Below are 27,320 nucleotides of genomic sequence, written 5' to 3'. Positions count from 1 at the left end.
TATTTAATGTAGAACAGGAGAAAGAGTATTTGTGTTTTTAAAAATAACATTCCATTTGCAATTAAAATATAGTATATTTTTTAAAATAATTTTAAAAGTTAGGGGAACTTTGGTAAAATATAAAGAATTATTGTGAGTTGGGACGGTATCGTCATAAATCCACTTCGCCCAGAAAAGGCGACGCTGAGAGCGTATCGTAATTCTCCGAGATCCGTCGAAAACGAACCCGAGTGTTTTTCAGAGGGCGCCGTCGATGTCGTTCCTCGCCGCTCACTCTCTCTTCTTCCTTTTGCTTTCCACTGGTAAGTCGAGCAGCACTCGCCTTCATCTCCCTTTTCATCTAATCCTTTGTCTTCGCAGTGCGATGGGCGGCTGGGCAGGAAGGCTTCTGTTCGATTCCTCCTTCCATCGTCGCTCACTCAGCCACGAAGCCACTTTACTGGAAAGCCACAAACCCTACCCTTTCGCCCGATCATCTCCAAGGTATGGCCGGAATCCCAAAAAAGCGCCATTCTTGATGTTTCCATACATTTGTTTATTTTATTCGCGATGAGGACTGGAACATCTTCTTTCGATTCTTCGTCCTCGTTACATGTTAAAAAGGATTCGTTCTTCAAAGTTATCATTCGCTAGTTTCTTGTTTTTTTGTCAAATGCTAGACCCATTATTTTTTTTTCTAAATTTATTTGTTTTTTTATCCACGCCCATCGTGGTCACTTCCCATATTGCTTATTTACGGACACGCTCCTTATTGCCACTTCCCATATTACTTATGTTGTTGCTGCTTGACTCAAGTATATTCTTAATGACTGATTTCAAAATCTCAAATTATAAGACTCATTTGCTATTTGGTAGACTTGCCTGGTTTTACGAGGAGTGTGTACAAAAGAGACCATGCTGTCATAACACCAGAAAGCCATGTGTTCAGTCCACTACCAAATTGGTAAACTACTATGGTCTTTTTAGATTTTTGGCTGAAAAACCGATATTGAAGTTGCCTTGTCTTCCAATTCTTTTTTATAATATTTAAAGGGTGAATACATTGGGAGCATACTTGGTTACCCCAGCAATGGGGTCACACTTTTCAATGTTCTTGGCAAGGATGCAAGGTATGGCGATCATTATTCACCCGAAATACATACATGTGACAACTACTCAGTAGATTTACAACATGTTACCAAGTTCAATTCAGATCTTTTTAGCTTGTTTGCATAAAGGAAATTGAGCTATCAATTCACTAGCTGAATAAATCATCCGGATCCATGATGATGCATCTGGACAACAAGAGTAGGTTGAATAATCTCTGATTCAACTTTATAATTCCTTTTTGAAAGAACTTTACTCCACAAACTGTGTAAATTGCTTATGTTAAGAATGTATAAGCTATGATTATCTTTCGATAGCATTGTTAGATGGTTGTGGTTTGTGAGATTAAGTACTAAATGAATCAAAGCCCTTTTGTAACAACTTAAGCACTTGATATTATTGCAACCACTTGAATGTTAACAAGCAGAAGTAAAACCAGCGCTTATCCTATCTATTTGCAATGCTTTTATGCCAATGGTTTTGATTTGCGGTATTTGATGGTTAATTCGTGGTTTTAATTATGAACAATTGTTGTGTCAGTTCAGCCATCTGTACAAGCAGCTCAACATATTTAGCCCAAACACTTGTAGAAACATAAAAACGAGGTAAAAATGTAAAATAAAATGAAGAAAATGTTGGTTGTCAGTTGACCAATTCTTTGGCAATCTAAATTATAGCATCTATTGAGACTGAACTCCGGACCACTCATTCTGTTTTCACATGTTTTATTACTTGGATTGGTTAACTTAGTTCTTTCTTATGCGCTAGTGTGTTCCATCAGTATAAAACTTACTAAATTCAGCTATTTTGTTTCTCATTCTTATATGTGTAGGGTCGTAACATTTGATATTAGATCAAGTTTCTAGTTGTTAATGTTCCTCTAGACTATTTCTGAGATTTGCAAAATGGTGAAAACACAAATGGAAAAGATTCAATAAACTATGGTTCCGCCCATGCAAAAATACACTCCTTACTAGGTGGATAATGCATTTAGGACATTATGGGAGCCTGAGAGGCCAAGTGTTTGAGACTCCAAAATGTCATCTTGTGCACTTGAAATCCACTTACTCTGCTTTTGTGTTAATGCTAGCATTCATGTGGTGAGTGCAAAAATGAACTATATGGAGGTTAGATGGTCAATAATGGGCTTGGTGCACCACCTGCACTGTCACATGCTGATCATATGATGTTGCTTGGCTTGCATGCTATTAGTTGTATCTGCATTATGCTCTTCATTGTTGAAATTATGCATTCTTATCCTAGGAATTATTTTTGATGATACTATATATGTGAGTCTTATTGTTTCTGATTCTCCATGCAGAGAATTCAAGATCAGGGCTACCCCCAAAAGATGTTGAAAGGTATCTGAGATTCAGTATTTGTTTGTGTTGGAGCTCTTTTTGACACAAAAAATTGAACTTGCTTCCATGTAGTATATGTTGCCTACATACTAATGCCATTATCATTTTTTTTCTTTGATGTGATAGCACTAGTGTGATTGTCCATATCTCTTGCATTAAAGGCTAGAACTAACAATGCCTTCAAGTTAGCATGAGCCTCTCACAAACAAAGCTGAAATTTTCAAGAGGATTAATATTATTTTAAAAAAGGTAGATCCGCTACCTTAGCGGCCCCCCTAGTGCCGGCCCCACGGATATGGAGGGAGGTTCATGCAGGTACACAGGCCATAGGCGCATAGCGGGGTAAACCCCAGGTCGTCAGTTCCTGAGAATCGACCCCTGACCATTACGCCAGAGATACTATGCGCCCACCGTCTGTGCTACGCCCTGGGGGCAATGATTGTTGTTGTATAACTAGAAGGCTAGTCGACCCCGTCTAGTGTGGGATAAGGCTTGGTTGTTGTTGTATATAATTAGAAGGTTGTTTGTCTGTAGCAATGATTATATGGTCTCACAAAATTAGATAGCAAATGTAATATAATCTCTATGGACAATCTTTGTCCAGGTTTAGTTAACCTTTTGCATGCCTTCTAGGATATTTAGGGGTACTTCCTTGGGTATTTTTTTTGTTCTTCTATAATTTGGATAATCTTTGTTTTTTATTTAGTTGAGACATACTAATATGATGTTTTACTCATACCGTGTTCTTTATTCATTCAGGTTTGTCTTTGTCATCGATGGTAGTGTGACATTTTCAAATGGTTCCCTAATTGATCACAAATTGCCTGTAAGATTTCTATTTTTTTTTTATTTTGCCAACCTAACTTTCTGTGGTCTTAGTTAATTCTTCACGTTGATAGTTTTGTAGATCTAATCTATACTCAATTACATGTCAACACTTCTTAAAGATATTTAGATAGTTCACTTGGCCTTTTTGCTATGTCTATTTTCTAACACTAGTTCTTTTTGTATATTGCATAAATCTGATGCTTTATACTAAAAGATGCCCAATCTGAACTCTTACATGTAATGCTCGTATCATCATCTAAAAACAATTGAAGTATAAAGCAAATGTTTCATTTGGTCACTTTTATTGCACAAATTTTACCTGATTTTAGAGAAATAAGTCTTGATCTCTTACCTGTAAGAATCTAATAGCTAGCAGGCAGAGCTATTTTTCATTTCTTGATGCTTATCTGAAATCTCTCTACCTTTGGGATTAGGTTTCAATGCTCATGAACTACACTGTCCTGCTAAGTAAGAGAACAAAAACTATAGTTTATGTACCTTGGAAGTTTTCCAAGATATGCAAGGGAAAACGGTACTTTCACTACTAGATTTTGTTCTAAAACTTGAAAAAGGTAATTAGGTAACAATTATAACCATAAGTAGGGAAGAGATTGTCAGGATGATTGGTTATACTCTATCACATGTTATAAGGAGTGTTTAAAAACATAAAATTTGTGCATTGATGATCCTTATAAGCATAGTTATCAAAATTGGACTTGTCTGGCTGACCCAACTGGACCTGGGAACCAGCAACCTACCCTGTTTGGTAAGTCTTAGAAATTGGGGAAAAACAAAAACCTCGATCAATCCAGGTGACTCGGTCAACTTTCAACTCTTAATAATTTTTTATTAATTCATAAAATCTTAAGATATGCTTCCTAAAATTCTCAATAAAAAATCGGTGATTTGATCTTTGAGATTTAAAAATAAAACCTAAACATCTCTCCCATGCCCTTAAAATAAAGAACTAATGGATTTTTGTAACAATTCATAAATTTCACAAAATCTTAAGATACCGTTCATAACTACTAAAATTCACAATAGAAACTATGGCGGGACGCTCTTTTAATTTAAAATTAAACCTTAACCATCTTCCTCATGCCCCTAAAATAAAGAACATGTATTTTCATTTAGAAATGACAAAATATAGCCAAAAATATTTTATCATGTATAAGATATGACTGAGAATGGTGAAGATAAATAATTTTAAATTATTTTTAGATAGATATGTGGTCCATTTGATTGATCTAGGTCGGTCTGACCAAAGAACTAGGCCTGATCAAAGCCCAAGTTGACATGCAGTTTGAATGTTTAATCACTTTTCCATGGTTCAGTGACCTGAAGCTTTCTGCTGGTCGATGGTCTGAGTTTGATAAATTTTCTTTAAAAAATATCTCAATCAAGACTTCCTTGGCACATAAAATGGTAGTGGTCTTGTGTTGTCGGATTGATCTTTCATTTGAAAAAATATCATATTTTGATCAAGATATGCAGGCATTGCTAGCCTAAGGTTTTAGGCTCAGAGCTTGCTTTACAAATTGATAGCAGAATAGTCTGGCAGGTGCTAGTTAGGAAGTAATTTGGCATTGCTGATCTAGTTGTAAAACAGTTTGAGTTACATATTCTTTGCCTTGTATTTATCAGACTGTGCAGATATAACATATTGTTTTAATGTAGGCTGATTCATATGTCTATCTACCTCCAAACGTGGAACACACATTGAAGTCTGACATGGCAGCTACAGTTGTAATCTTTGAGCGTAGGTTGTTCTTTGCCCCTATTGAAGTAGACATTGTTTATCCTAAAGATTCTTTCTCCTATCGATGTTATGTTTGACTGTTGAAAACTCTTCATAGATGTGAATAATCATTCATTGGCATATATGTTTAATTGTATATCAGTTCATTTAGTGTTTTATTTTCCTACATAAACAATACATCAGTTATCATTTCTAACCGTTTTTTTTCTTTATTCAAATCTTAATGCTGCACTAAAATTCTTCCCAATAGACATGCTAGCCTAGAAAATTATCATCCAGAGCAAATCATTGGTTCAACAGCGAAGCAGCCACTTCTAGAAACTCCAGGGGAGGTAAAAACTTCATCACATTGGATATCTTCTCATGCACAAATAAATGTGCTTTTTTTTCCTCTTTGTTGTGTCTCTCTGTTTCAAATGATGGACTTCTGTTTTTGCATCTCTGCTGATTAACATACGTTAATATATTCACTTCATCTGTTTACTTTAGGTATTTGAACTAAGGAAGCTGCTGCCAACTTCTGCCCACTATGACTTCAATATCCATGTAAGTCACTTCAAGTTGCAACATATTATTCCACCGCCCTTACCTATAACTGGTAGGCGGTCCAGTTTTCTGTTTTCTATTACTTTCATTGGTAATGAATAAAATTTTCACGATCTAGGAAAAGATTCATACACTGTGGAATATATGGAAATTGTAACTGTAATAAACAATCATAATTTTGTGAACCCTTTCATCGTGTATTTACCTTGGTCATGAGACTTGCTGGCTACTGTTGCATTATTATGTATTTTCTATGCAGCAGTTGACAATTCCAGTGCCAAGTATATTTGTGCTTTCTTTTTGACACATTGATTATTAACCCCCAAAAGATTGCACATGTCCAGTATTGTTGCTATATAATCATATCTGCTAGTTCATGCTTATAAGGTCATTCATAGCAATCCAGCTTAATGTTATTTTTCTAAATTCACAATTTTGCAGCACTATGTTTAATGTTCATCCATTTGCCCTTCTAATTGCAGATTATGGATTTCCAACCTGGAGAATATCTTAATGTGAAGGTTTGTTTGGCTACTTCTCCAACAATATTTGCTGCCAATGCTTAAGGGAGTCAGTTTTTGGCCATTTACTCTTAAGATTGGTGCCCTCTTTTTCTTATGTAGTTTTTTTTTTCTCCTTGCTGCGACAGGAGGTTCACTACAATCAACACGGTCTACTGCTATTGGAGGGACAAGGAATATATCGCCTGGGCGACAACTGGTAAGGATAAACATGGAAAACTAAATTTGTGTTCGTTAATTTAGATTCAGCAACATAAGAATGCATTCTTATTAAAGTTAATAAAATTTTGAGCCATTTTCAAATGTCCTGTTTTAGTTTGTCGAGCATTACTGTAATCAAAGTTACTTATATTGTTTTAAAAAAAATAACAAACTATTCATGACTATATTGTCAAAAGCGAATGCCTTATTTGGCTAATGAAGCTATTAAGATGTGATCAATAACAACATAATTTTTTCCACTTAACATAACTTTCTCCCCCAGAGAACAATATATTGCTTAGTTTCCTTTTAGTCATGAACAATTGGATGAATTTGTTCAATGCCCACTGATTAGAGTCGATGTGTCTTGCTTTCTTCTTCATGCTGCTTTAGCTACCAATGTGATTTTATTTCATGTCTTTGTTAATAAAGTCTTTTGCGGCAGGTATCCTGTTCAAGCGGGCGATGTGATTTGGATGGCACCATTTGTTCCTCAGTGGTATGTTGTTGATCGAAATCAATGGGTATAGTTTTAGGTCAGTGTCTAAAATTCTCTTGTCGTTTGTATTCCAGGTACGCAGCTCTTGGAAAATCCAGATCGAGATACTTGATCTACAAAGACGTCAACAGGGATCCACTATGACTATTATTAAATGCAATATCCAGAATGTCAATCGCTTAAACCTAAATTCCGTTGTGGCGATTCACCCTCTTAGGGCCAGCCCCGGTCCTTCGACTCAGGAGGCCCGGGACAAAAAACTAAAATGAGATCCAAAATAAATCTTTAATAATATGCAATTCATCTACAACGATTTCTTTTTGCATTTCTATTTGCAAAATCAATCTATAATATTATCAATTTCAAGATTTTTTAAAATGACTTTTTTAATACATAAAATTGTCAATTCATTTCATTTTTCTTGCGACATTGACGATCTCATATATATTTTTAATAATTTTAATTAAAAAAAATTCCTTTCAACCGATGTTACTGTAACAAGTATAGTCAACAAGATTTTATAAGTAATTGTAACATTTGGATAACAATTTATATTTTGAACAAATTCAAGAATATTAATTATAAATATTACTATATTTGATAAAGTCATTTATAATATTTTTTTAATTCGGTAAATAAATCATCTAACTTAACATCTGATCAGTTGTTATGAGTTAGAGTAAATTTTAGATTGACACAACATTTTCGTAATTCATTATCATTCGAAGTTCTTAACATTTTTGAATCAAATAAAAAACCAATTATATTTTCAAAAGTTTACATTTGCTCAAATTTACATTTTAAAGAAATAATCATCATGTCCACAACAACAATAACAAAATAATCAATTTTAAAGGGCTCTAATAGTGAAATTTTATCGTCCACTCTTTCATTAAATTATTTTTTTCTAAAAATATGACATTTTGTTGTAAATATTGGCTCTATGTGCATATATGATGCAAGATTTTTAGTAATAGTCAAATTTGCAACAAAACCCTAATTTTTCATTAAATTATTCATATACTTTTCAAAAAAAAAAAAGATTATACCTTCCAATTATTTCAATGCAGTCCCAAATCCCTAATTTTTCATCAACCTAAAAGGATAAAAGGAAAAGACATTATTAAAAGGGTCTGAAATATGAATTTGGGTCTAACTACCTAAGACCCCCACTACATGCCTATAATACATAATATATAAAAAAAAAAAATTGGGCCCTCCCAAATTTTAAGCCCAGGGTCATCGCCCAGTGTGACCCACCTCCAGGGCCGACCCTGCTTAGGGCTCGTATTAAACATATTGGAAACACCCCCATAGTTTGCTAGTTTAAAGTATGATAAACATGACTTACTGTTGATAAATAAAACGTGGATATTTTGCTAGTTTTATTCCTTTGCAACCTCATCCCTTGTACTTGTGGAAGCTTGACAATCATGGTCACTTGTGAAAGTTTCATTGCTTGCCAAAGCTCATTGGCGGTCACTTTGAGGAAACTTAGCCCTCAAAGTCGTTCATGGATGTTTTGCCCCGAAAACTTTGCCCTCACGTCTCTTGCAAAAACCTTCTCTGGTAAACCTAGCCGTCTTGTTATATTGGGGATCTGCTGATAGCGGAATGGTAAATTTCACCAGTGCCAGTAACCATGGAACTACTTTTCTTTAAAACCATTCCTACCTCTTGTAACCATGTGTATAACTTCCGCTTCTCCTGTAACCAACCTCTATTCAAGTTGGATTGCGATATGAGATAATCGGGTCCAAAGCATTACCGTCAGCATAACTAAAACATCAATCGGGTCCAAAACATTACTGTCATCAAACTTGCAACTGTTTGATGAGAAATGCTCGTTATTACAGTAGTGTTACAAGTCAAATTGGTGACCAAAAGTCACCACTGCTATCAACTTCAGTGTCGATGCCAGCTTCGAGTTCATCAGCTTCTGCTAGCTCTGAGAGTGCGCGATCATGGGCTGTAAGGCATTCGGATGGTTTCTTAGCCTCTTCGATGATGTGCATTATCTCTTCCACACTTTGTGAAGAGTGATCATTCCCTGTTTCATAGTTTGTCTTCTCCCCATTTATAATTTCCCTAGGCAAGTTCTTCAGAAACCATGGATGCTTCTTTATCTCTGGAATTGTGATCCTCTACATGCAAACCAAGGTCATTAACAATACAGAAGGGGAAGTTGGATAAGATAGAAATGGACGTGAACAATAATACACCTTTGATGGGTCAGCGACAAAAATTTGAGAAAGAACTTGTCTGCAACCTGGTGATACACGTATATAGTCCGGAAAGGAGTACTGAACACTGAATATTCTCTGTTCCAATGTCATTGCTAATGAGATTTACTCGAATTTTTTTTAAGGAAGCGAGTAGGATCATTTTTGTGAAAAAAAAACTTACACTGATAGTCTTCCTGAAATTTCTGGGATCTTCTGGATCCTCAAATGGGTAGGAGCCAACTAACATTACATACAGCGTGACACCGCAAGACCAAACATCTGCAATCTAGAATCAGAAAGAAATAAAATCTCTAATGTTGTAGAAATGAGGACCTAATAAACCACTCTGTAAGCTTAGAAGAAATACAGAAGACCATAAAAGCTGAGGCAGTAGGAATGGTTAAACAGAGTGAAGAAATTCAGACGACACTATACAAGTTGTAGGGATGACTCTTCTATGCTAGAAATTGCAAACAAATCATTACGTTGGGAGAAAACATCATGCGAGTTGTAGAGCATAGTACCATTTCATATTTTTCATCTTAGCATTCTGATCTGATACATGTTTAAGAAGACCAATTGGGATTCTTGTGCTTGAACCACATTAATTTATTCACCACTACTGGCTAGGTAAATCCTTTTCCAAATAATTTCCAACAAACCAATGAAGACGATCTTATATAAATCTTAAATTTTAATAGAAATTAAATATTTTCCTACTTGACTGATTTACGCTCAATCTAGTCTACATACAATTTCTTGACAAGCATGGCATATGGAGAAAAAGTAACAAGACTATTTGTATATACATGTGCTATTCTCAGAAATCTCAAGGCCCTTCGAAACCTTTCTTAACAAAAGTTAGGTACATTGCAACTATGATTAGATTGTTTCATTTTCTGTCTCAAAACACACATTAAGGGATCAGACAATACATATAGAGTTAAGTATTTATAATTACCTTTCCGTCATATTCTTTCCTTGATAGAACCTCTGGTGCAATGTAAGCAGGAGTACCCACTGTTGACTTGGGCTGTGAATGCAACAAAGCCGACTGCGAGACAACAGGGACAGACATACTCATGAACATAATCACTGAAATTGACAGAAATGCATAAACAACAGATAAGTTCACCTTTGAGTAACCAAAGTCGCATATTTTAACACGCGGTGTAGGACTTCCATCCAAGAGTGTATTCTCAAGCTTAAGATCACGGTGACATATTTCCTGGAAAAAAAAGAGTGTAATATTACTGAACAACTACCTATTCCCTAAATGAATTCAGATCAACATAACTTATAATGTACCATAGAATGACAATAACTGACTCCTGATATCAGCTGCTGAAAAAAGAACCTTGCCTGTTGGATAAAATACCCACAGAAATTATAACTAAAAATAGATACACACCAAAGTATGAAAAAGAAAAAGAACCCATTAATTGTGATAATATTGAAAATAAGAGAACATGTTTAGTACTCAGACAACCTCATCTTCACTAAACCGACCAGCATTGCATATCCTTTCAAATAGTTCACCACCAGCAGCATATTCCATAACTATAGCTAGGTGTGTTGGTGTTAGTACCACCTGCAAGAACCCATCTCATTCAGCGAGTGATACAAGTTCTTATTGACTCAGAATCTCAAACAGTAACCTCCTAGATAAAGAAACATCAAATATACGTGAGAAGATTTTTTCATGCTGTTTTCCTTAAGTATATTCACATATGTGACAAACACATGATTGCATGCTAGGTAATCTTATAAACACAAATCAGGTAAATCAAAGTCGAACCTCTTCGTAGAAGACTCTCATTAACCTTTGGAAAAGGGCTTCTATATAGTTTCTCAATGTCGATATTAAAATGTTTGGGCTTGCACATGATTACAATATTACCTAGCTTAGAGGGGTGCATCTAGAGTACAAGAATGCATGACGACTCATCTCAGATAAAATCAGCAGCATTTAAGCACGGACTGGTAAGCCATGAAACTAAGAATACTATCAGTACTTTACCATAAAATAAGGATCAGGTTAATCTAAAAACTTTGAAGGCAAGAAAGAAGCTTAGTTTGCAGCAAGAAAATATTTCTCAGTTAGATGCTTTGAAATAGAATAATTGTATCATCATGCATTTATAACCAGAAGTTGAATAGAGTTAATAGTAAGATGTTTGAAAGAAACACGTATACAGGAACAACAAACATCGCACAAGAAAAATATAGATGAACTTTAATCTTAATCCTTATAGCTGATAATATAACAACATAATAATGGCGGGCTATCAAAAACAGTCATGCAAATTAGCACAGATAACGAAGTGAAAGAGAACTTATCAGCGACAAATACTCCTGAAAATAAAATATAAAAAGTTGAATTTCTACCTCCTTAAACCGCACAATATTTGGATGCCTCAATGACCTGTGGTTAATTATTTCTCGCTGCACATGCTCATCAATCTGAAAGAAACAGCAAAGGGGGTCATCCAGCGTAAGAGCAATTCAAATATCAATTTCACACAACAAATTTAACAACAACAAAAAAAAGAAGAAGAAAGAAACTCGATTCAACTATCAAATCAAACACCCAAGCAGATATCAAACACACAAAGATCGAACTTAAAACCCACAAGGGCAAAACAAAACAAAACAAGAAGGATCGACGCGCCACAAGATTCTTTCTTTACCTTCTTCCCTCTTTCAATATACTTGACGGCGACGAGTTCCCCCGTCCTTCTATCCTTCACCAACCTCGCCACCCCGAAATTCCCGACTCCCAGCTCCTTCATCGGCTCGTACCTCTCCTCCATCCCGCCAACCCCGAGGGCAAGCACCGAAAGGACGATGCAAACTTGCAACCGCTCGGTTCAAGCAAACGATCGAACACCGCCGAGGTCAATAAATCGTCCGTCGCTCCAATAGTTCCCTTCCCCTCGGGGACAGGTAACGGCGACGGAGTGGGCTCGGGTACGGGGCGGCGCCACCGCTGGGACACGCGTAGCGGGCGGACAAGCTGGGCGGACGTTAGTAGGGACGGCTCATCGGTCGCGATCATTAAAAATGGAAGGTCGGTTTAAGGAAGGTGACTGGAGGGCTCGAGCTCATTGCTACTTGGCATACACAGTGATGGAGATTGACTGGGAATGGGAATGACCTGGTTCGTTTCTTCCAATTCGAGTCTGGATCCGCTGCAACGGGGTTTCCAAAATAGAGCTTCAAATTTAGACGGTTTCCTAATTGCATGGAAGTAACCCGGGAAAGAATTAAAATTATTAATCTCCACCCTACCTACATGGCACGATGCTGGTGGGTATTTGTATAGATAGTTGTTTTTAGGGTCTATTTTAATGGATACCAAATATCTCGTTAGATATCTAGTCTCTCATAATCGACCTAATTTCAGAGAGCGTGGGTCCGCTCTCTAGTATTTGGATTAAGAAAAAATCAATTATTTTTCTTTCAATTTTTTTTTTATCCGTGGTATTTTTTACCTCTGATCTAAATGAGCCTTCCCTCCAACATTACCTAGTAATGGTTATGTCGATTGAATTACATTCTTTCGCTCTCATTTTGACCGATAATATGGAATCGTCACATCAACAGTCCTCTTAGAGCTGGTCCTATGAATACGTAGAGAGATAAATATAGATACACAGTTGAAAGCACATGATCGAATGTTAATCCTAGACAATAACACTCCGAAAATTAAATCCTACATCTCTCAGTCATAAAATCATATACCCCCAATTATACTAGGCCCTGGGAACATCATTTCGACCGACAATGGATACTAAATCTCGTTTACTTTTGACTCCTGCAGTAGCTATCTGCTTTCAAAGTAGGAATCTAAGTCATGGCTAATGTGGAACTCATCTACTTTCGTGTGGAAGCCAACGAAAGCGATGTACCAAAAAGGGAGGAAAAAACAGCTGTCCTGGGCTATAGTCCTTCCTCGATCCTCGTTTCTTTTAAGCATCAACGTTTTTTTTTTCTTTACTATCTCTATAAGTTTTAATTTTTTAACTAACTAAATAAAAACTAATTGAGTTATAGAATAAGGAGTTTAATTTTTTAACTAACTAAATAAAAACTAATTGAGTTATAGAATATGGAGTGAAAGTACTAAATTAAAATTAATTATATTTTAATAAATATATCTTATAGATATGGAGATGAAGAGAGCCTTGATTAAAAAAAGTCATAAGTTCAAATTTTAAAAATAATTTTTTTATAAAAAATAAGATATGTACAATGAATTATTCTCGCAAAACCTCCACACGTCATCTTCTTATTTCTTCTCTATTTTTTCCCCAACTGTAGCTTAATTATGAGCTTTTCTTATTTTTCCTTCCTCTCTAGAGTAGGATCCCTCTTTCTTCCTTTTCTTTTATTGTTTTCCAGACGACCCATAGTAGTTCTTCTTTCTCTCCAATTAAACTAACCCTTATTTTCAGTTTTTTTTAATGTCGAAGCTAGTCATAATCGTTAGAAAGGAGAGTAAGACTTTTGGTCGCTTTTCTTTCAATCCTTGTAATTGTTTTATTATTTCTGTTTCTTTTCCCTTGGCCAATTCAAGCAAATCAACCGTAGTTCTTACTCTTTTTTTTTTTTTTAATTTTATTTTCTTTTGATTTTTTTTTTGTTTCCTATCTTCGACCAAAAGTCACTAATAGGAAGAACAAGTCATCATAGTAGTTATCCGGTCCATTGTTCAGCCTTTCTATCCTTACCCTAAGTCCTGCAAATAGAAAGTAGGTTTTGTTTTTTTTTTAATAGAAATATATAATTTATTATATTAAGTTCAAATCTCTCCTAGAGGTGTACTTGTGTTTGATGAGACCTCAAGTGAATAATAAAAAGTGAGCCCCTTAATAACTATGGAGTTCCGTTTATAAATAACAAATGCATTAAATGTGGGTACTTCAATATTATTTTGATGTGATCAAACAAGTTAAGTTACGTCCTGTTGTGTTTAATCTTGTATCTAAGTGTACAGGAACTTAGGAGCACAGAGCATCAAGCAAAAGACATAGCTAGCGAGAAGGACGACACGGGAGAGGCCAACAGGCTCGGTGCGTCCGAGGGACAAGGAGCTGCGGAAGAGTACGCAGGCGGACGAGAAGGAGGCGCACGACGTTTCCGAGGGACGAGAAGCCATAAGCATAAACTTGCTCAAGAAGGCCCGAAGTTTGATTCGGGTGAGTCCTATTCTGGATGGCCGAGATCACCCAAGCAAGAGGAACCGGAGCAAAAGACCAGGACCGAGGTAAGCGAAACCGAAGCGGAAGGCCCGGACAGAAAAAGTCAACATGGTTGACTTTCCAAGTCCGAGCACCCGAAACCCTTTCGGGCGCCCGGAACCGAAGTTTATCCGGATCACATTTAATCGCGATCCGTTGTGAAGGGAATAAAGTTTTATCCCCCTCCAGGCGCCTGAAACCCTTCCAGGCGCCCCAACTAAGGCTATAAATAAAATCTTGGTCCAAGAAGCTAAAAATAATAAGCATCTTGAGAAACAACACTTGTACTCTTCTAGTTTTCGGTTAGCTTCATCTTTTTGTGCGATCATTACTGTAAAGAGGTTTCTTCACCTGAATGAGATATTAGTGCACTCTACATCCTTAGATTAACAACCTTCCTGATTGTAACCTAGTAAAAACTTTTGTGTCTCTGTCTTTTTGATTTCTTTATCGTTTCTTATGCAAGTGTTTTTTAATTAAGTTAGTTGTCTGAGAAAGGTATTTTTATTTTTATTTGTGCAGAGACTATTCACTCCCTCTCTAGTCGGCCGCCAAGGGTCCTAACAAGTGGTATCAGAGCCAGGATGCTTCAGGAGGACTAACCGCCGATCGAAGCACCGAATCGATCGTCAGACCGAGTATATACCCACACCCATCAAAGTTCAAGGGAGAGTTCGCGAGTTGGAAAAAGAGAATGCAGGTATTCTTTAAAACCGATTTTGAATTGATTTTAATAATGAAGTTTGATTTTGTAGCACCCGAAGGTAAGGAAGAATACCAGTGGACGAAGAAGGAGCAAATCGACTACGTGGCAAACGGCAAAGCAGAGTTCCATCTGCTGAGCATCCTACCGCCACAAGAAGTCTGTTGGTGCGGTTAGCACTAACGATCTAACTCAGGTTTTGATGAATGACAAATCAGGTTAAGTTAGGTTTGTCGTTATCTAACACTCTGATCGAGTGTATAGGCTAAGTCCAGACAGGTCGACGGGCTGACCGGATGTCTGACACGAAGTCCAAGCGGGTCAATGGGCTGACCGGACGCTTGGCACGAAGTCCAGCTAGGTCGATGGGCTGACCGGATAGCTGGCGAGAAGTCCAGACGGGTCGAAGAGCTGACCGGACGTCTGGCAGGTGAGTAAAGGTAAGTCACTGGAAGGGAGTGACTGTGAGGACGCGTTCCCGGGAAGGGAACATTAGGCGTCGATCTGGCTTAGATCCATTTCGGATATCTAAGTCGAGATCATGACTAGATTTCGGTCTCGGAAAGACGGAATCTAAGTCATACTCTTGATATTGGACTTATAAATTGTGCTAACACTTTGTTTTGTAATATACATATTATATATTTGCTTCGGACTAACCTTGTCTTGCAGGAGAAGGAATTTCTGGGGAAAGGAGGTCCGGGCGCCCGGAGGCAAATAATATCCATTTCGCGGCGTAGACACGTGGAGTTCGCTGGTTGGACCTACCACGTCACACCAGGGCACCCGGAAGGGATCCGGGGCGCCCCGAGCCTCATATAAAAGAAGGGGCAGGGGTGGAGCTTCAACAACAACTAAACAAGAAGATCTTCTACTGCTTGCTCTGCTGCTCTGCGCTCCTGCGACGCTAACGAAGCTCCGACAACGCACTTTTTTCCTTTTCGATTTATTCCTTTGTTGGTATTGCTTTTATTTTCATCAGCATTTCAACACTTAGTTTGTAATAATTTTTGAACTGCTAGTGATTGCCCACCGAAAGCACTCAACGAGTGCGGGCCTTGGAGTAGGAGTCGACACAGGCTCCGAACCAAGTAAAATTGGTCTGTGTTAGCATTGCTTACTTTTTTCGCCGCGCTTACTCTTATCGACGAATTTTTTACAATCGATATTCACCCCCCCTCTATCGAGCGTCTACGATCCAACAAAGTCAACCAGGACCGACGCCTACAACTCAGCAAAGGAGCTTTGGGAGAAGTTCCTTGAGCTACACGAAGGGACGTCTGAAGCCAAGCTCGCGAGACGAGACTTACTTCGCAACCAACTCGCCAACCTTCGATTTGAAGAAGACGAATCCACTGCACACCTTCACTCGAGGATTAAGGAGCTCATTACCGGACTTTCGAATCTCGGAGAAAATATAAGCAATCGAGATTCGCTAAGGTACACTCTAAATGCTTTCCCTAGAAATATGAAATGGGAACATTAGTAGATGCCTACTATATCTCTAAGGAATTAGAATCTGTTACTTTAGAAGAGTTATTTTCAATGTTTGAAATCCATGAATCGAGATGTGCAGATTTAAAGGAGCCAAAGCACAATATTGCCCTCAAGGTGAAGATGGATGAACAAGAGTCAGAATCTTCTTTCGATGACGAGAAAACGACGATGATGGTAAATCAATTTAAAATGTCATTTAAATCTAGAAAACTAACCATCTGCAGGGTAGAAAGAGAAGAAAAATCAGATGTTACCACTGCAATGAAGAAAGGCACGTTAAAGACAACTATCCTAAATTGAAGAACAAGGACAAAGGCAAGAACAAGAAGCCTGTCCAAACGAGCAAACACAAAAACTTGAAGGTGACGTGGGACAAAACGTCGTTCGAATCAGATATTGAGGCTTTCTCCAGACTCGTGTTAATTACAAGCTATCAAGACGACTAAAACGAAGCAAACTCATCCGAAATGAGTATCAAGAGCATAGATAAAGGAGGAGCGACATCGGAAGAAAGCAACACTTCAGGGGAACTATAGATAATAGAATTGACAAGGTAAGTCAGGTACGATCTCTTACTCCTAATAAGTCGTTTAAGTTTATAAAATATTTATCAAAGAATTGTTGCAATTTATAAAAAGAAATTAAAGAGTTAAAATTAGTTCAGGCAAAATCTTGTCCATTAGAAGAATTTGATAAAATAAAATTGGAAAATGATAATTTTTAAAATGAAATAAAGAACTTGAAAAATCATGCATGCTTGAATGTTAGAACTCAAAATTATAATAGACTAAGCTGATACTTAGATTTCATAAGGGGCAAATTAGAAAATTTTCAAAAAATATGTTCCTAAAAATTCTTAATTAATCTAGTTGGCTGGAATCTATATTGGGTTCCAAAGTTTTGTCTAACTTAAATTTTAATTAGATTTAGCGTTTTCAGCGAGAAAATTAAATGTTTGAATTTTCTTAAGAGACTTTGTCTAGAAAGTGGTTGTTGCTCCAATAACCAGGAAGGCCTAGTGCCTCGTCACAGTCTAGAAGCCGATTAATGAAATAAAATATTTAATTGACTAATTGATAAAACATTTAATTATAATTAAATAATACTTTAAATAGTTACTCAATTTTTTTTAAGTCTTTTTAACTTAGGATTTTTTTTAAGAAAATTATTTCTACAAAATTAGTTTTTGTAAATTTGTTTAACTTAGAAAATTATTGATATCATTTTTTTTAAAAAAAATCTAAAATTATTTTAAGTGCTATCAAAAATATTTTTCAAAAGTTTCAGAGTTTTTAAAAAAAAACTTGATAAGTTCTTCAAAATATTGAAAATTAGTTTTTTTTTTAACTAAAAACTTTCCTATTTTTTTTTTTAAAATTTAACCCTTAGATTTTTTTTGGTACCCTATTTTTTATGTGATCAAAGGGGAAGAAGGGAAGATTAAGTTTAGGGGGAGGTAGTTTAACTTTTTTAATTTTTTGCACTTTAATTGCAAAGCTTTTACTTTATGTTAGGTACCCTAACTTAACTTGGGTTACTCACATCAAAAAGGGGGAAATTGTTAGCATCCCAAGGCTATTTCGATGTGATCAAACAAGTTAAGTTAGGTCTTATTGTGTTTAACCTTGTGTCTAAGTGTACAGGAACTTAGGAGCATAGGGCGTCGAGCAAAGGCACAGCTAGCGAGAAGGATGACGCGGGAGAGAGCCGACGGGCTCGATGCGTCCGAGGGACAAGGAGCTTCGGAAGAGTATGCGGGCGGACGAGAAGGAGGCGTGCGACGTTTCCGAGAGACGAGAAGCTAGGAACAGAAGCTTGCTTGAGAAGACCAGAAGTTGGGTTCGGATAAGTCCTATTCCAGATGGTCGAGATCACCCAAGCAAGAGGAACCGGAGCAGAAGACCCGGGCCGAGGCGAGCGAAATCGGAGCAGAAGGCCCGAACTGAAAAAGTCAACATGGTTGACTTTCCATGTCCGGGCGCCCAGAACCCTTCCGGGTGTCTGAAATAGAAGTTTATCTGGATTGTGTTTGACCACGATCTGTTGCAAAGGGGATAAAGTTTTATCCCCCTCCCTGCACTTGGAACCCTTCCAAGCGCCCTGACCAAGACTATAATAAAGTCTTGGTCCAAGAAGCTAAAAACAACAAGCATCTTGAGAAACAACACTTGTATGCTTCTAGTTTTCGTTTAGTTTTATCTTTTTATGCGATCATTGTTGTAAAGAGACTTCTTCGCCTGAAGGAGATATTAGTGCGCTCTACTTCTTTGGATTAACAACCTCCCCGGTTATAACCAAGTAAAAACTTCTGTGCCTTTGTCTTTTTTATTTCTTTATCATGTCTTATGCAAGTGCTCTTTAATTAAGTTAGTTGTCCGAGAAAGGTATTTTTATTTTTATTTGTGCAGGGGCTATTCACCCTCCTCTTGTCGCCCGCCAAGGATCCTAACACTAAATACATAAATCAATCTGAAACAATATATTACATTAATGAAAAAATTAACAAATATTTAAAATAATTACATAAGCACTACTCGTTTAGTTATTTTAGAGGCAACAATGTTTATCAAATCTGTATAATTCAATTGTGAGACTATTTCTTTCTCAATTGACAACATTACTAATTCATTTAGTCTATCATGTGACATTGTTGATTGAAGATAATTCTTGATTAACTTCAACTTCAAGAAACTTTTTTTCTGTCGATGTAACTATTGGTGGTATACTTAACAAAACCTTATAGGCAATGTAAGTATTTGGGAATAAATAATTTAGTTTGTTAAATATTGTAGCATATCAATTGCTCTTTTTTTTATTTGTTAAATAACATCTCATGACCATCAACTCCAAATACAACTCATCAACATTAATATCTTAACATCCATCGTGACTTAAAAATTGTTAAAGCTTCATACAAAACTTCATCAAGCTAGTTAAAGACTCACTCTTTAACTTCTCTAAATTCAATAAAAATAAAAAAAATCCCTCAATATTGTTTAAATTATTCAAACTGAACTTAAAGAAAAGATCGAGTTTATCAATTATAAATAAAAAATATTCAACTCTAAAAGATCCTTCATCTGATTGTGTCACATTATCATTGTAACTTTCACCAAATTGTTTCTTTATTCAAATGACGTGTTTTTTTTTAAATTTAGGTTTAATCTCCATTTCACTTGCCATTTGTATAGTTTCGTTCATGACACTAGCAAATCCTTCCTCTCTAAACTCATTGATACGATAGTTGCCTTTAGGCCCCACGTATCTCATGGGTCAATAGTCATGTTGAGTTGTCAGTCAAATTTAAGATGAGTAAGAAATAACCCAAAGATAATCGGATATAGCTAAAATGAGACTCAGGTCCAATCAAACCAACCTAAGCGACGACATTTACCCTATCTTAGCCCTAGATCCCAGCACTATTTGTTAGTCTCAACTCTCGATCCCAACATCTACCATGGGCTCGAAAAGAAAGGAGGGAAGACAGAAATGGGCAAAAAGTAGCAGTAGAAAAAGTGATGAACTTACTATATGGCCGGACATAAGGAAGGAGATGAAGACAAAGACGTTGAGGAAAAAAGAAAAGCAGATTAATACAACATCACTTTTGGGTAACCTAATATACCTTGACGGTGACACAATAGAGGTGACACATCAATTTACCTAACCATTGAATGACGAGATTTCTTCCCCACCATTGGATCGTTCGACTGAATGATCGCAATCGCGACCCAATCTTCATCATTAAAGTGAAATAGTGTTAGATTACAAGGCAACACATCAATATCAATCTCCAAGATAGTTCAAATGCAGTTGTCAGATGTAAATATTAAATAGGGGCCAACGCGCCCCCCCCTCGCGGCCCACTATCGAATCAAGTATTGCGTAAGCAGTAGCATCTAGGGGTGTAAATGAACCAAGCGGTACATGAGCTATTCAAAGCTCGATTCGATAAAAGCTTGTTTGAGTTCGTCTAATGAGGCTCGTTAAGATAAATAAACCAAGCTCAAGCTTCACAATATTTAGCTCGTTAGCTCGTGAACATGTTCGTTAAGCTCATGAATCAACTTTTAAATAAAAAATAATAATTTTGATATTAAATTTATAAATTTTACACTCTACTTATGAAACATATAGACAAATATACTAAATTTATTTATTAGAATAAAATTATAAATTTTAATAAGAATATTATAATTTTTTCAAAATATATAATTTAATTTTTAATGAATACTTAAATTTATAATTTATATTTATTAAGCTCGTTTAGATTCGATAAAAGCTCGAATAAGCTCGTGAGCCATAAATATATTCGTTAAATAAAACTCGAGCTCGGCTTGATTATAAACGAGATAAATTCAAACATTCAAGAGTTCGACTCGGCTTGGCTCGATTACACCCCTACTATTATCATCGTACGCCATTGCATTTAATATGGTAAGGTGCTCCCATGGCGCGAGGTGGATATCACATGCCACTCATTAACTCATCAATATAGGGCGTTAATCATCAGCATGATACACGATCTCGCGTATCACATCCATTGAATGTGAGGTTTTCTCTCTTCAACCCCCTAAGACCTAGGGTTACCACCACTTAGAGTTTTCCATAGCCTAGGGTTACCACCCCCTAGGACCTAGGGTTACCACCTCCTAGGACCTAGGGTTATCACCCCCTAGGATTTTTCCACAGCCTAGGGTTACCACCCCCTAGGGTTTTCCACCTACCTAACTACAGTTAGGACTTTCCATCACCTAAGATCACCACCTCCTAGGACCTAGGGTTACCACCCCCTAGGATTTTCCACTTGCCTAGAATCCACTAGGACTTTTGCCTAAGAATACTTAGGACTTTTCCTGCAAGCTCAATCAACCTTGTTAGATAATAAGACAACTTAACTTTAGATCCTTTGACATAATCAAAATCCAGGTTCGATAGTAGGATTCTTTCCGCACCAACATGTATTGTATACCACACATTCCTGGATATTTATTGAGAAAATATCATTATATATCATATTTCAATTAATTGGTCATTATCATCATATACCTAATTTCTTAATATTTGTACTCATCCTTGCATGTCATATACCCAATTTATGAACATTTGTATTCAAGTTTTTGCCAAAATTGAACATGGTCATTCATAATCCCACCACTTGAACCAAAGTATATAAAATATCACATATCAAATATCAAAACACAAACACATATTATTCATGTTCCTTACATCATATACAAATACAACAGTAATTATTACATGATATAAAGTTAACATAAACCACAAACACAACTCATACATGTTTAAAAATAAAAACATAATAGATTATAATATACTACATAAACAGACAAACCAAGTCTTACACAAGATTTTCAAAAATAGAACCATCATACAATGCGTAAATTACCAATGCTACTACTCAGTGTAGGCCTTATAGTATGTAAGACCATGCTTGATTCCCCTTCTAGTAATCTCTTTTTCCTGAGGAAGTGTAAAAAAAGTATTAGTCAGGCTGCCCATAAATAAACTAAGTGTCATATATTTAGTAACAAATGAAAAATCAAACACTTAAACAACATTTTAATAAAACAATATCTAGTTTATAGTTTCTTTGAAACTGCATCTGTTGTGGCTTTTTTGATGACAAAGATTACACTTTGACACATGTGTTTCAACTTGAGACGACATCCTCTTAGTCCTCCTACAACCTGGCTGATTTCCCACATTAGGAGCGTTGATTGCATTTCCTTCATTAAGAGTTGTCTCGTTAATGTCAAAAGTTAGGATTGGATTAATAATTCCTTTGAATGCTTGATGATACATTCGAGTCTTGAATACTTGTCACAAAAATCATACAATGACAACGACCTCGACTCAATAGCGGTGCAAGCGTGCTTGCATGGAAAGTTATTGATCTACTAAGCTCTGCTTGAATAATTCTTATCTATTAAATCAATAGCAAAGGATTTTTCATCATCAACTACCTCAAACCTCCAATTATATGAGAGCAAAAGTCTTCTCCTTTCTCGAGCTTAATTCCTTAACCATTGCCAATGTTGATTCACATCGTTGGTGTACTATGTTCATGATCTGCATGCGTATGTGATTCACCATAGCCACAATAGGGAGATAACGAGTTGGTTTAATCCAATTATTTCAACACTCGGTCATGTTATTATTCATAATACCCCATCTATCACCAAGAAATAAAGTATTTGCCCAACTTTGAGGATGAAATTGTACAATATACCCTCTGCAAGTGGCACGGGGTCGATGATATTGTTTATGCTCTTGCAAAGATAGAGCATACACAACTTTCTTGAATGCCGAATACCGGTGCTTTTTGTTATGTTATGGATAACTTCGCAACAACTAGAATGAGGCAAACAAATCATTTTAGATTTAAAACACGTGTCTAAACAAAAATAAGTAATTAATTATTTACCCGCTTTATAAAATTATTCACTAAATGCCGTAAACAATAGGAATGATGACTATCCATAAATAATTGCTCAACTGCCTTCATAATCCCAGGATGTCTATTGGAGAAAAAAAGTGAACTCATTGAACAAAACACTTTGACACGAAATTAGGACATTTCTCAAATGATAACAAAATCATTCATAATTAGCGTCATTTTCTGCATCTATTACAGGATAACCAATTGTGAAAAGATCATCATTGGCATCCTTCGATACAACAACTATGATACAACCTTTATACTTATTCTTTATACGAGTCTCATCTAAAAAAATCAATGGCCTACAACTAGTAAGAAAACCATTGCACATGCAAGAAAATAAATGAAAAACTATTTAAATTTAGATGTTATGAGATTAATCTTGCACTCAGCAACACTGCCAAGATTTGTTTCTCAATAACACGACAATATCATCTTAGCCTATCGTAGCATCCCTTCTCAGTGCCATGAATATCATGCATCACTAACTCCTTGCCTTTCCACACTTTGTAGCAGTCTAACTCTATCCCATAATCTCTTTGCAAGTCTTTCTAAATTATACAAGGCGATAAGAGGACTCTTCTCTCAATTTATCTTTCACCACATTAGCAATCTAAGTTGCATCAGCTTTAGGATGTTCTCTACTATGTAGATTGTTCTCACCACATGTATGCTGCAGATTACATTTTCGAATCACAAATATACTATCTGCTTTATATTTTGAAGCATAAATTCTCCATCCACATCTCCTTTCCCTTCGCCATAGATGCAGTTAATCCAGCATCTATAGTATTCGACAACGGAGCCTGTTCGATCTCCCCATCACTCCTTGACTGTGTTTGTTTCTTCTCAACCCTTACCAGTTTGATACGATTAATAGTGTCAACTTAACTATATCATATGCACTTATGCCAGATGTAACGTATAATATTATCAAAACTACAATATGAAGAGAAATATAATATATATTAGCTCCGTAAATTTAGGTTGTCGTCGACATGTTCGTTTCTGCTCTTTACCCTCCAATCGATCATGCTCAACTTCATACACATGCATATGAAAATGTATCATATTGAGCATATCATCATCGTTGAAAGGCACATATATCTTATGTTGTGAAGCTAGGTATTGCAAAATCATATATGTGAGAGTAATCTCAGTACATTTTTTGCCAATATATATATGATCCTACCCGAGAGTCGAGGCGATGGATGCTGGGGACGTGGCGCACCCGTTGACCGTTGGACTTCTCTTCAGTGAAACCTGCAACCACAGCAACGTCAGTGCTGAGCCAGGGAGGGGTTCCTCGGCGATGACCATTCGACGCTCAAGTTAACCACCGGCGATGTAGAAGGAACGAGGAAGCAAAATGGCAGGGTAACTGTAGGTTGTTAGCAATTCGAGCCGCAAAAATCGCTTTTTGCGTTGCGGAAACCCCGAAGCTAGCCACGGATCCGTGCGAAGATATATTTAAAAATTAAATCATGTACATGTTTCTACCCTAGATCTACCTTAGATCTACATGAAAAGAGAGTATACTTTTGTAGCGAAGCCTTCGCTTATCCCACTCGTCCAAAAGGTGCCGGATCTTGAAGAGTGTCAAGTGAACACTCCTCTACAAGTATCCACACGGACAAAAGGTGGAGAAAAACCACTTAGAGTGTGCTAGCACTCTTGGGTGGTTCAGCAATGGAGGAGAGGGAGAGATGAGAAGAGAGGAGGAAGAAGATGATGTCTTGAATTAGCACACAAAATGCATTCATGCATACAATAAGTGGTCGACCACTTTTAGAGGCTTTTAAACATCCATGTAATACTAAGAGTCATGACTCTTGGTCTCCCTCATGAGGTGGCACACACTTGATGTAGCATTGATGACGTGGAACACCATCATTGGTCGACCCATGTCAAGTCACAAATGAGGTGGCACTACAACAAATATCACTTTCCGCAGCGCATCATCAATGGCATGCGATTAAAGCACGCCGTTAATAATAGTTTTTACGGCGCGCTAAAATATGTGTGCTGCGGATAGTATAATGTTTATATAAACAACAGCGTACAAAAAAAAATGCTGTCAATAAACTTTTCTACGATATGCAGAATGCGCTATTAAAACTTAATATTAACGGCGTACAAAATGTGCTGTTAATACTTATTAATTTTATTAACAACGACGTGTAAAAAAAAAAAAGCATGTTATTAATACCACATGTTTAAATGTTAATATCTAATCTCACCGTGGCTTTTTTCACTCACCGACAAACCGTTAATCCCCAAATCTCATCGCCTTCTCCCTCTCCCTCTTTTGCTTCTTGTCAACCCACCGCCCCCTCCCTCTCCCTCCTCCGCTTCACCAGCCTCCGCTCCTCCTCATCCTCTTCTCTCCTCCTCATCAAGCCTCTGTTCATTTTCTCTGCAAGATCCTCGCCTCTCCAGCCCTTTCTTCATCGATCGCGCCCTCGACGACACTGGCTTCCGCGTATCCTCGTAGGATGTAGAGGTCGTGCTTAAGATCTCTTCCTCCCAGTCGGGTGCCGCCTTCGCCCTATCTCGACCATCCAAAAGTTGGCGTTTGAGAGAGGAGGAAGGGGAAAGAGATTCATCCTTGCGGCGTGAGGATGTAGTACCTTCTGTCGCATCCTTCCTGTTCGATCTGGCTTAGATCGCCGACGCATCTCACAATTTCGTTCACCAGATGGCGGTTCAGCCTTCCGGCGCTGTCGAATCTCTTTTTTACGCATAGATGGTAATGGTTTCTTCCCTTCGATTCAGATTCATCACTCTTCCAATGCGATAAGGGTCGAACCCTTTTTTTCAACTTTAGTTGTTGATTTATCGAGGTTTTCCTATTGTTATCAATCGTCGATCTTTGGGAAACTTCTAGATTTTATTAGGTTGGGGAAACATTTATGGATCAGTATTACAATTACCTCTGCAATTCTCCAGAGTTAGTTCATCGGTTTTACTAGGAAAGGAGCAGACTTGGTCATCCTAATGGCCATGGCAACGTTACCTGCCCATCGATTAAATTTTAGGTTTATATGAGACAAACTCTTGATCATCTTGTTGGCTTGTGCGGTGATCTTTCTTTTACACCGAAGCTTCCCAAAATAAAGATTCACCTTGTATGGATGAAATGAGTGATAAAATGAACAGAGACAGTGGTTCTTTGAACAATGGAGAAAGCTCAGCTTGGAAGGAAGAAGAACCAGATAATGTGATTGATGTAACTGCCGATAGCTTTCCATCTCCGCTGGTTAAATCAGAGACTAAAATTGATCACTAGCAGAATCTCAAAAAGTCTTATGTTTCAGTAGTAAGTGTTGATCTTGAATAGATGCATGTAATTTGCTAGTTCTACTCATGTTCATTAAAACTGTAAAAGAGCAGAATGACTTGATGTATACAGGTCAAAGTTATGAAGGATATTACTTCAAAATCTTCTCCAGCATGATATCCTGCTTCACATCATCCATCTTCTTGTGGCCCTATTTCTGGATCGATTGGTTTTGAAAGCGAAAAAATCTAGAAGGCACAGTATACTAACTTCACATCAAGTTTTTTACAACGCTCTGCAGTTTGATTGCATAAACATTTAAACTTATTCTGCTACTTACAGATGATGCTTATTCATTATATTTGAATTATTTACCATTTGATGCAACACCTGCTCAAGTTGAAGAAGAGTTCAAGAGGTTTGGTCTTATAAAGCCTGGTGCAATGCAAGTCAAACGCTATAAGGTTGCTTTTATTCTCTCTCTTTTTTCCATTCACTGGTTTGCAAATTGCTTCTTCATTGCTTTCATTTGAGTAATCCTCACAATTTTATGGTTATGCATTTTCATCAAAATGATAATTACAAAATTCTTGCTTTGGTTTCGTGGAGTTTAAGTTCTAGGATGTTGTTCAGCGGGCAATAGAGGTAAACTTCACATACCTCATTTCAATTACATTTATGGAGTAATATGAATCAAAGGCTATTCAATTGGGTTTACTCCTTTTAAAATGATGATCAGGGATATCAATTTGTTGCACAATTGACTGGTACACTTAAATTTTTTGTTCTGATGTGTTTAGTTGGTTAGATGGATCTATTTGTGGTTATGACCTAAGATGTGTTTTGTTCCTAAAGAGGTCATAAGTTAAAGGGAAAGAAAAGAGAAGTAAAAAAAAAACTAAGAAGATTATTAAATACGCTTCCGATACCTATTAAATCCTAAATCTTTATATGAATAAAATACTCACCAAATTATTATATATTCTTTAAAGATTATGGAATTATTTTCATTTATATTGTTTTGATTTAGGCATTTGTCTCTAGATACTGAAGTGGATTCTGAACTAGTAGCAAACATTCAGGTTATGCCTCGTGACCCATCATACAAATT

General features: G+C 36.8%; 2 protein-coding genes across 3 annotated transcripts; one reads left to right on the top strand and one right to left on the bottom strand.

The window, feature by feature from the left end:
* Positions 1 to 145: 145 nt before the first annotated feature.
* Positions 146 to 7,111, top strand: LOC121992719 ((S)-ureidoglycine aminohydrolase-like). The gene is made up of 13 exons (XM_042547254.1): positions 146 to 302; positions 361 to 483; positions 856 to 943; positions 1,033 to 1,109; positions 2,408 to 2,447; positions 3,207 to 3,273; positions 4,953 to 5,038; positions 5,285 to 5,366; positions 5,524 to 5,580; positions 6,063 to 6,101; positions 6,230 to 6,300; positions 6,748 to 6,801; positions 6,876 to 7,111. The coding sequence occupies exons 1-13, from the start codon at positions 254 to 256 to the stop codon at positions 6,943 to 6,945; spliced, it is 903 nt and encodes a 300-aa protein (XP_042403188.1). The 5' UTR covers positions 146 to 253; the 3' UTR covers positions 6,946 to 7,111.
* Positions 7,112 to 8,543: 1,432 nt separating this feature from the next.
* On the bottom strand, positions 8,544 to 12,164 carry LOC121992718 (serine/threonine-protein kinase SAPK3-like). Of its 2 annotated transcripts, XM_042547253.1 has the most exons (9): positions 11,717 to 12,156; positions 11,415 to 11,489; positions 10,516 to 10,617; positions 10,335 to 10,388; positions 10,162 to 10,254; positions 9,988 to 10,080; positions 9,208 to 9,312; positions 9,024 to 9,122; positions 8,544 to 8,945 (listed from the first exon to the last, which is right to left on the bottom strand). In XM_042547253.1, exons 1-9 carry the CDS (start codon positions 11,837 to 11,839, stop codon positions 8,670 to 8,672), a joined length of 1,020 nt encoding a protein of 339 aa, XP_042403187.1. In that variant the 5' UTR covers positions 11,840 to 12,156; the 3' UTR covers positions 8,544 to 8,669. The 2 variants fall into 2 exon arrangements, with proteins under 2 accessions (XP_042403187.1, XP_042403186.1); XM_042547252.1 differs by having other exon boundaries at positions 9,988 to 10,254; positions 11,717 to 12,164.
* Positions 12,165 to 27,320: the final 15,156 nt, after the last annotated feature.

Source organism: Zingiber officinale, chromosome 6B (assembly GCF_018446385.1).
Source record: "Zingiber officinale cultivar Zhangliang chromosome 6B, Zo_v1.1, whole genome shotgun sequence".
Taxonomy (NCBI): domain Eukaryota; kingdom Viridiplantae; phylum Streptophyta; class Magnoliopsida; order Zingiberales; family Zingiberaceae; genus Zingiber; species Zingiber officinale.
The sequence above is the reverse complement of the archived record's forward strand: the minus strand, read 5'-3'. Positions and strand labels throughout refer to the sequence as shown.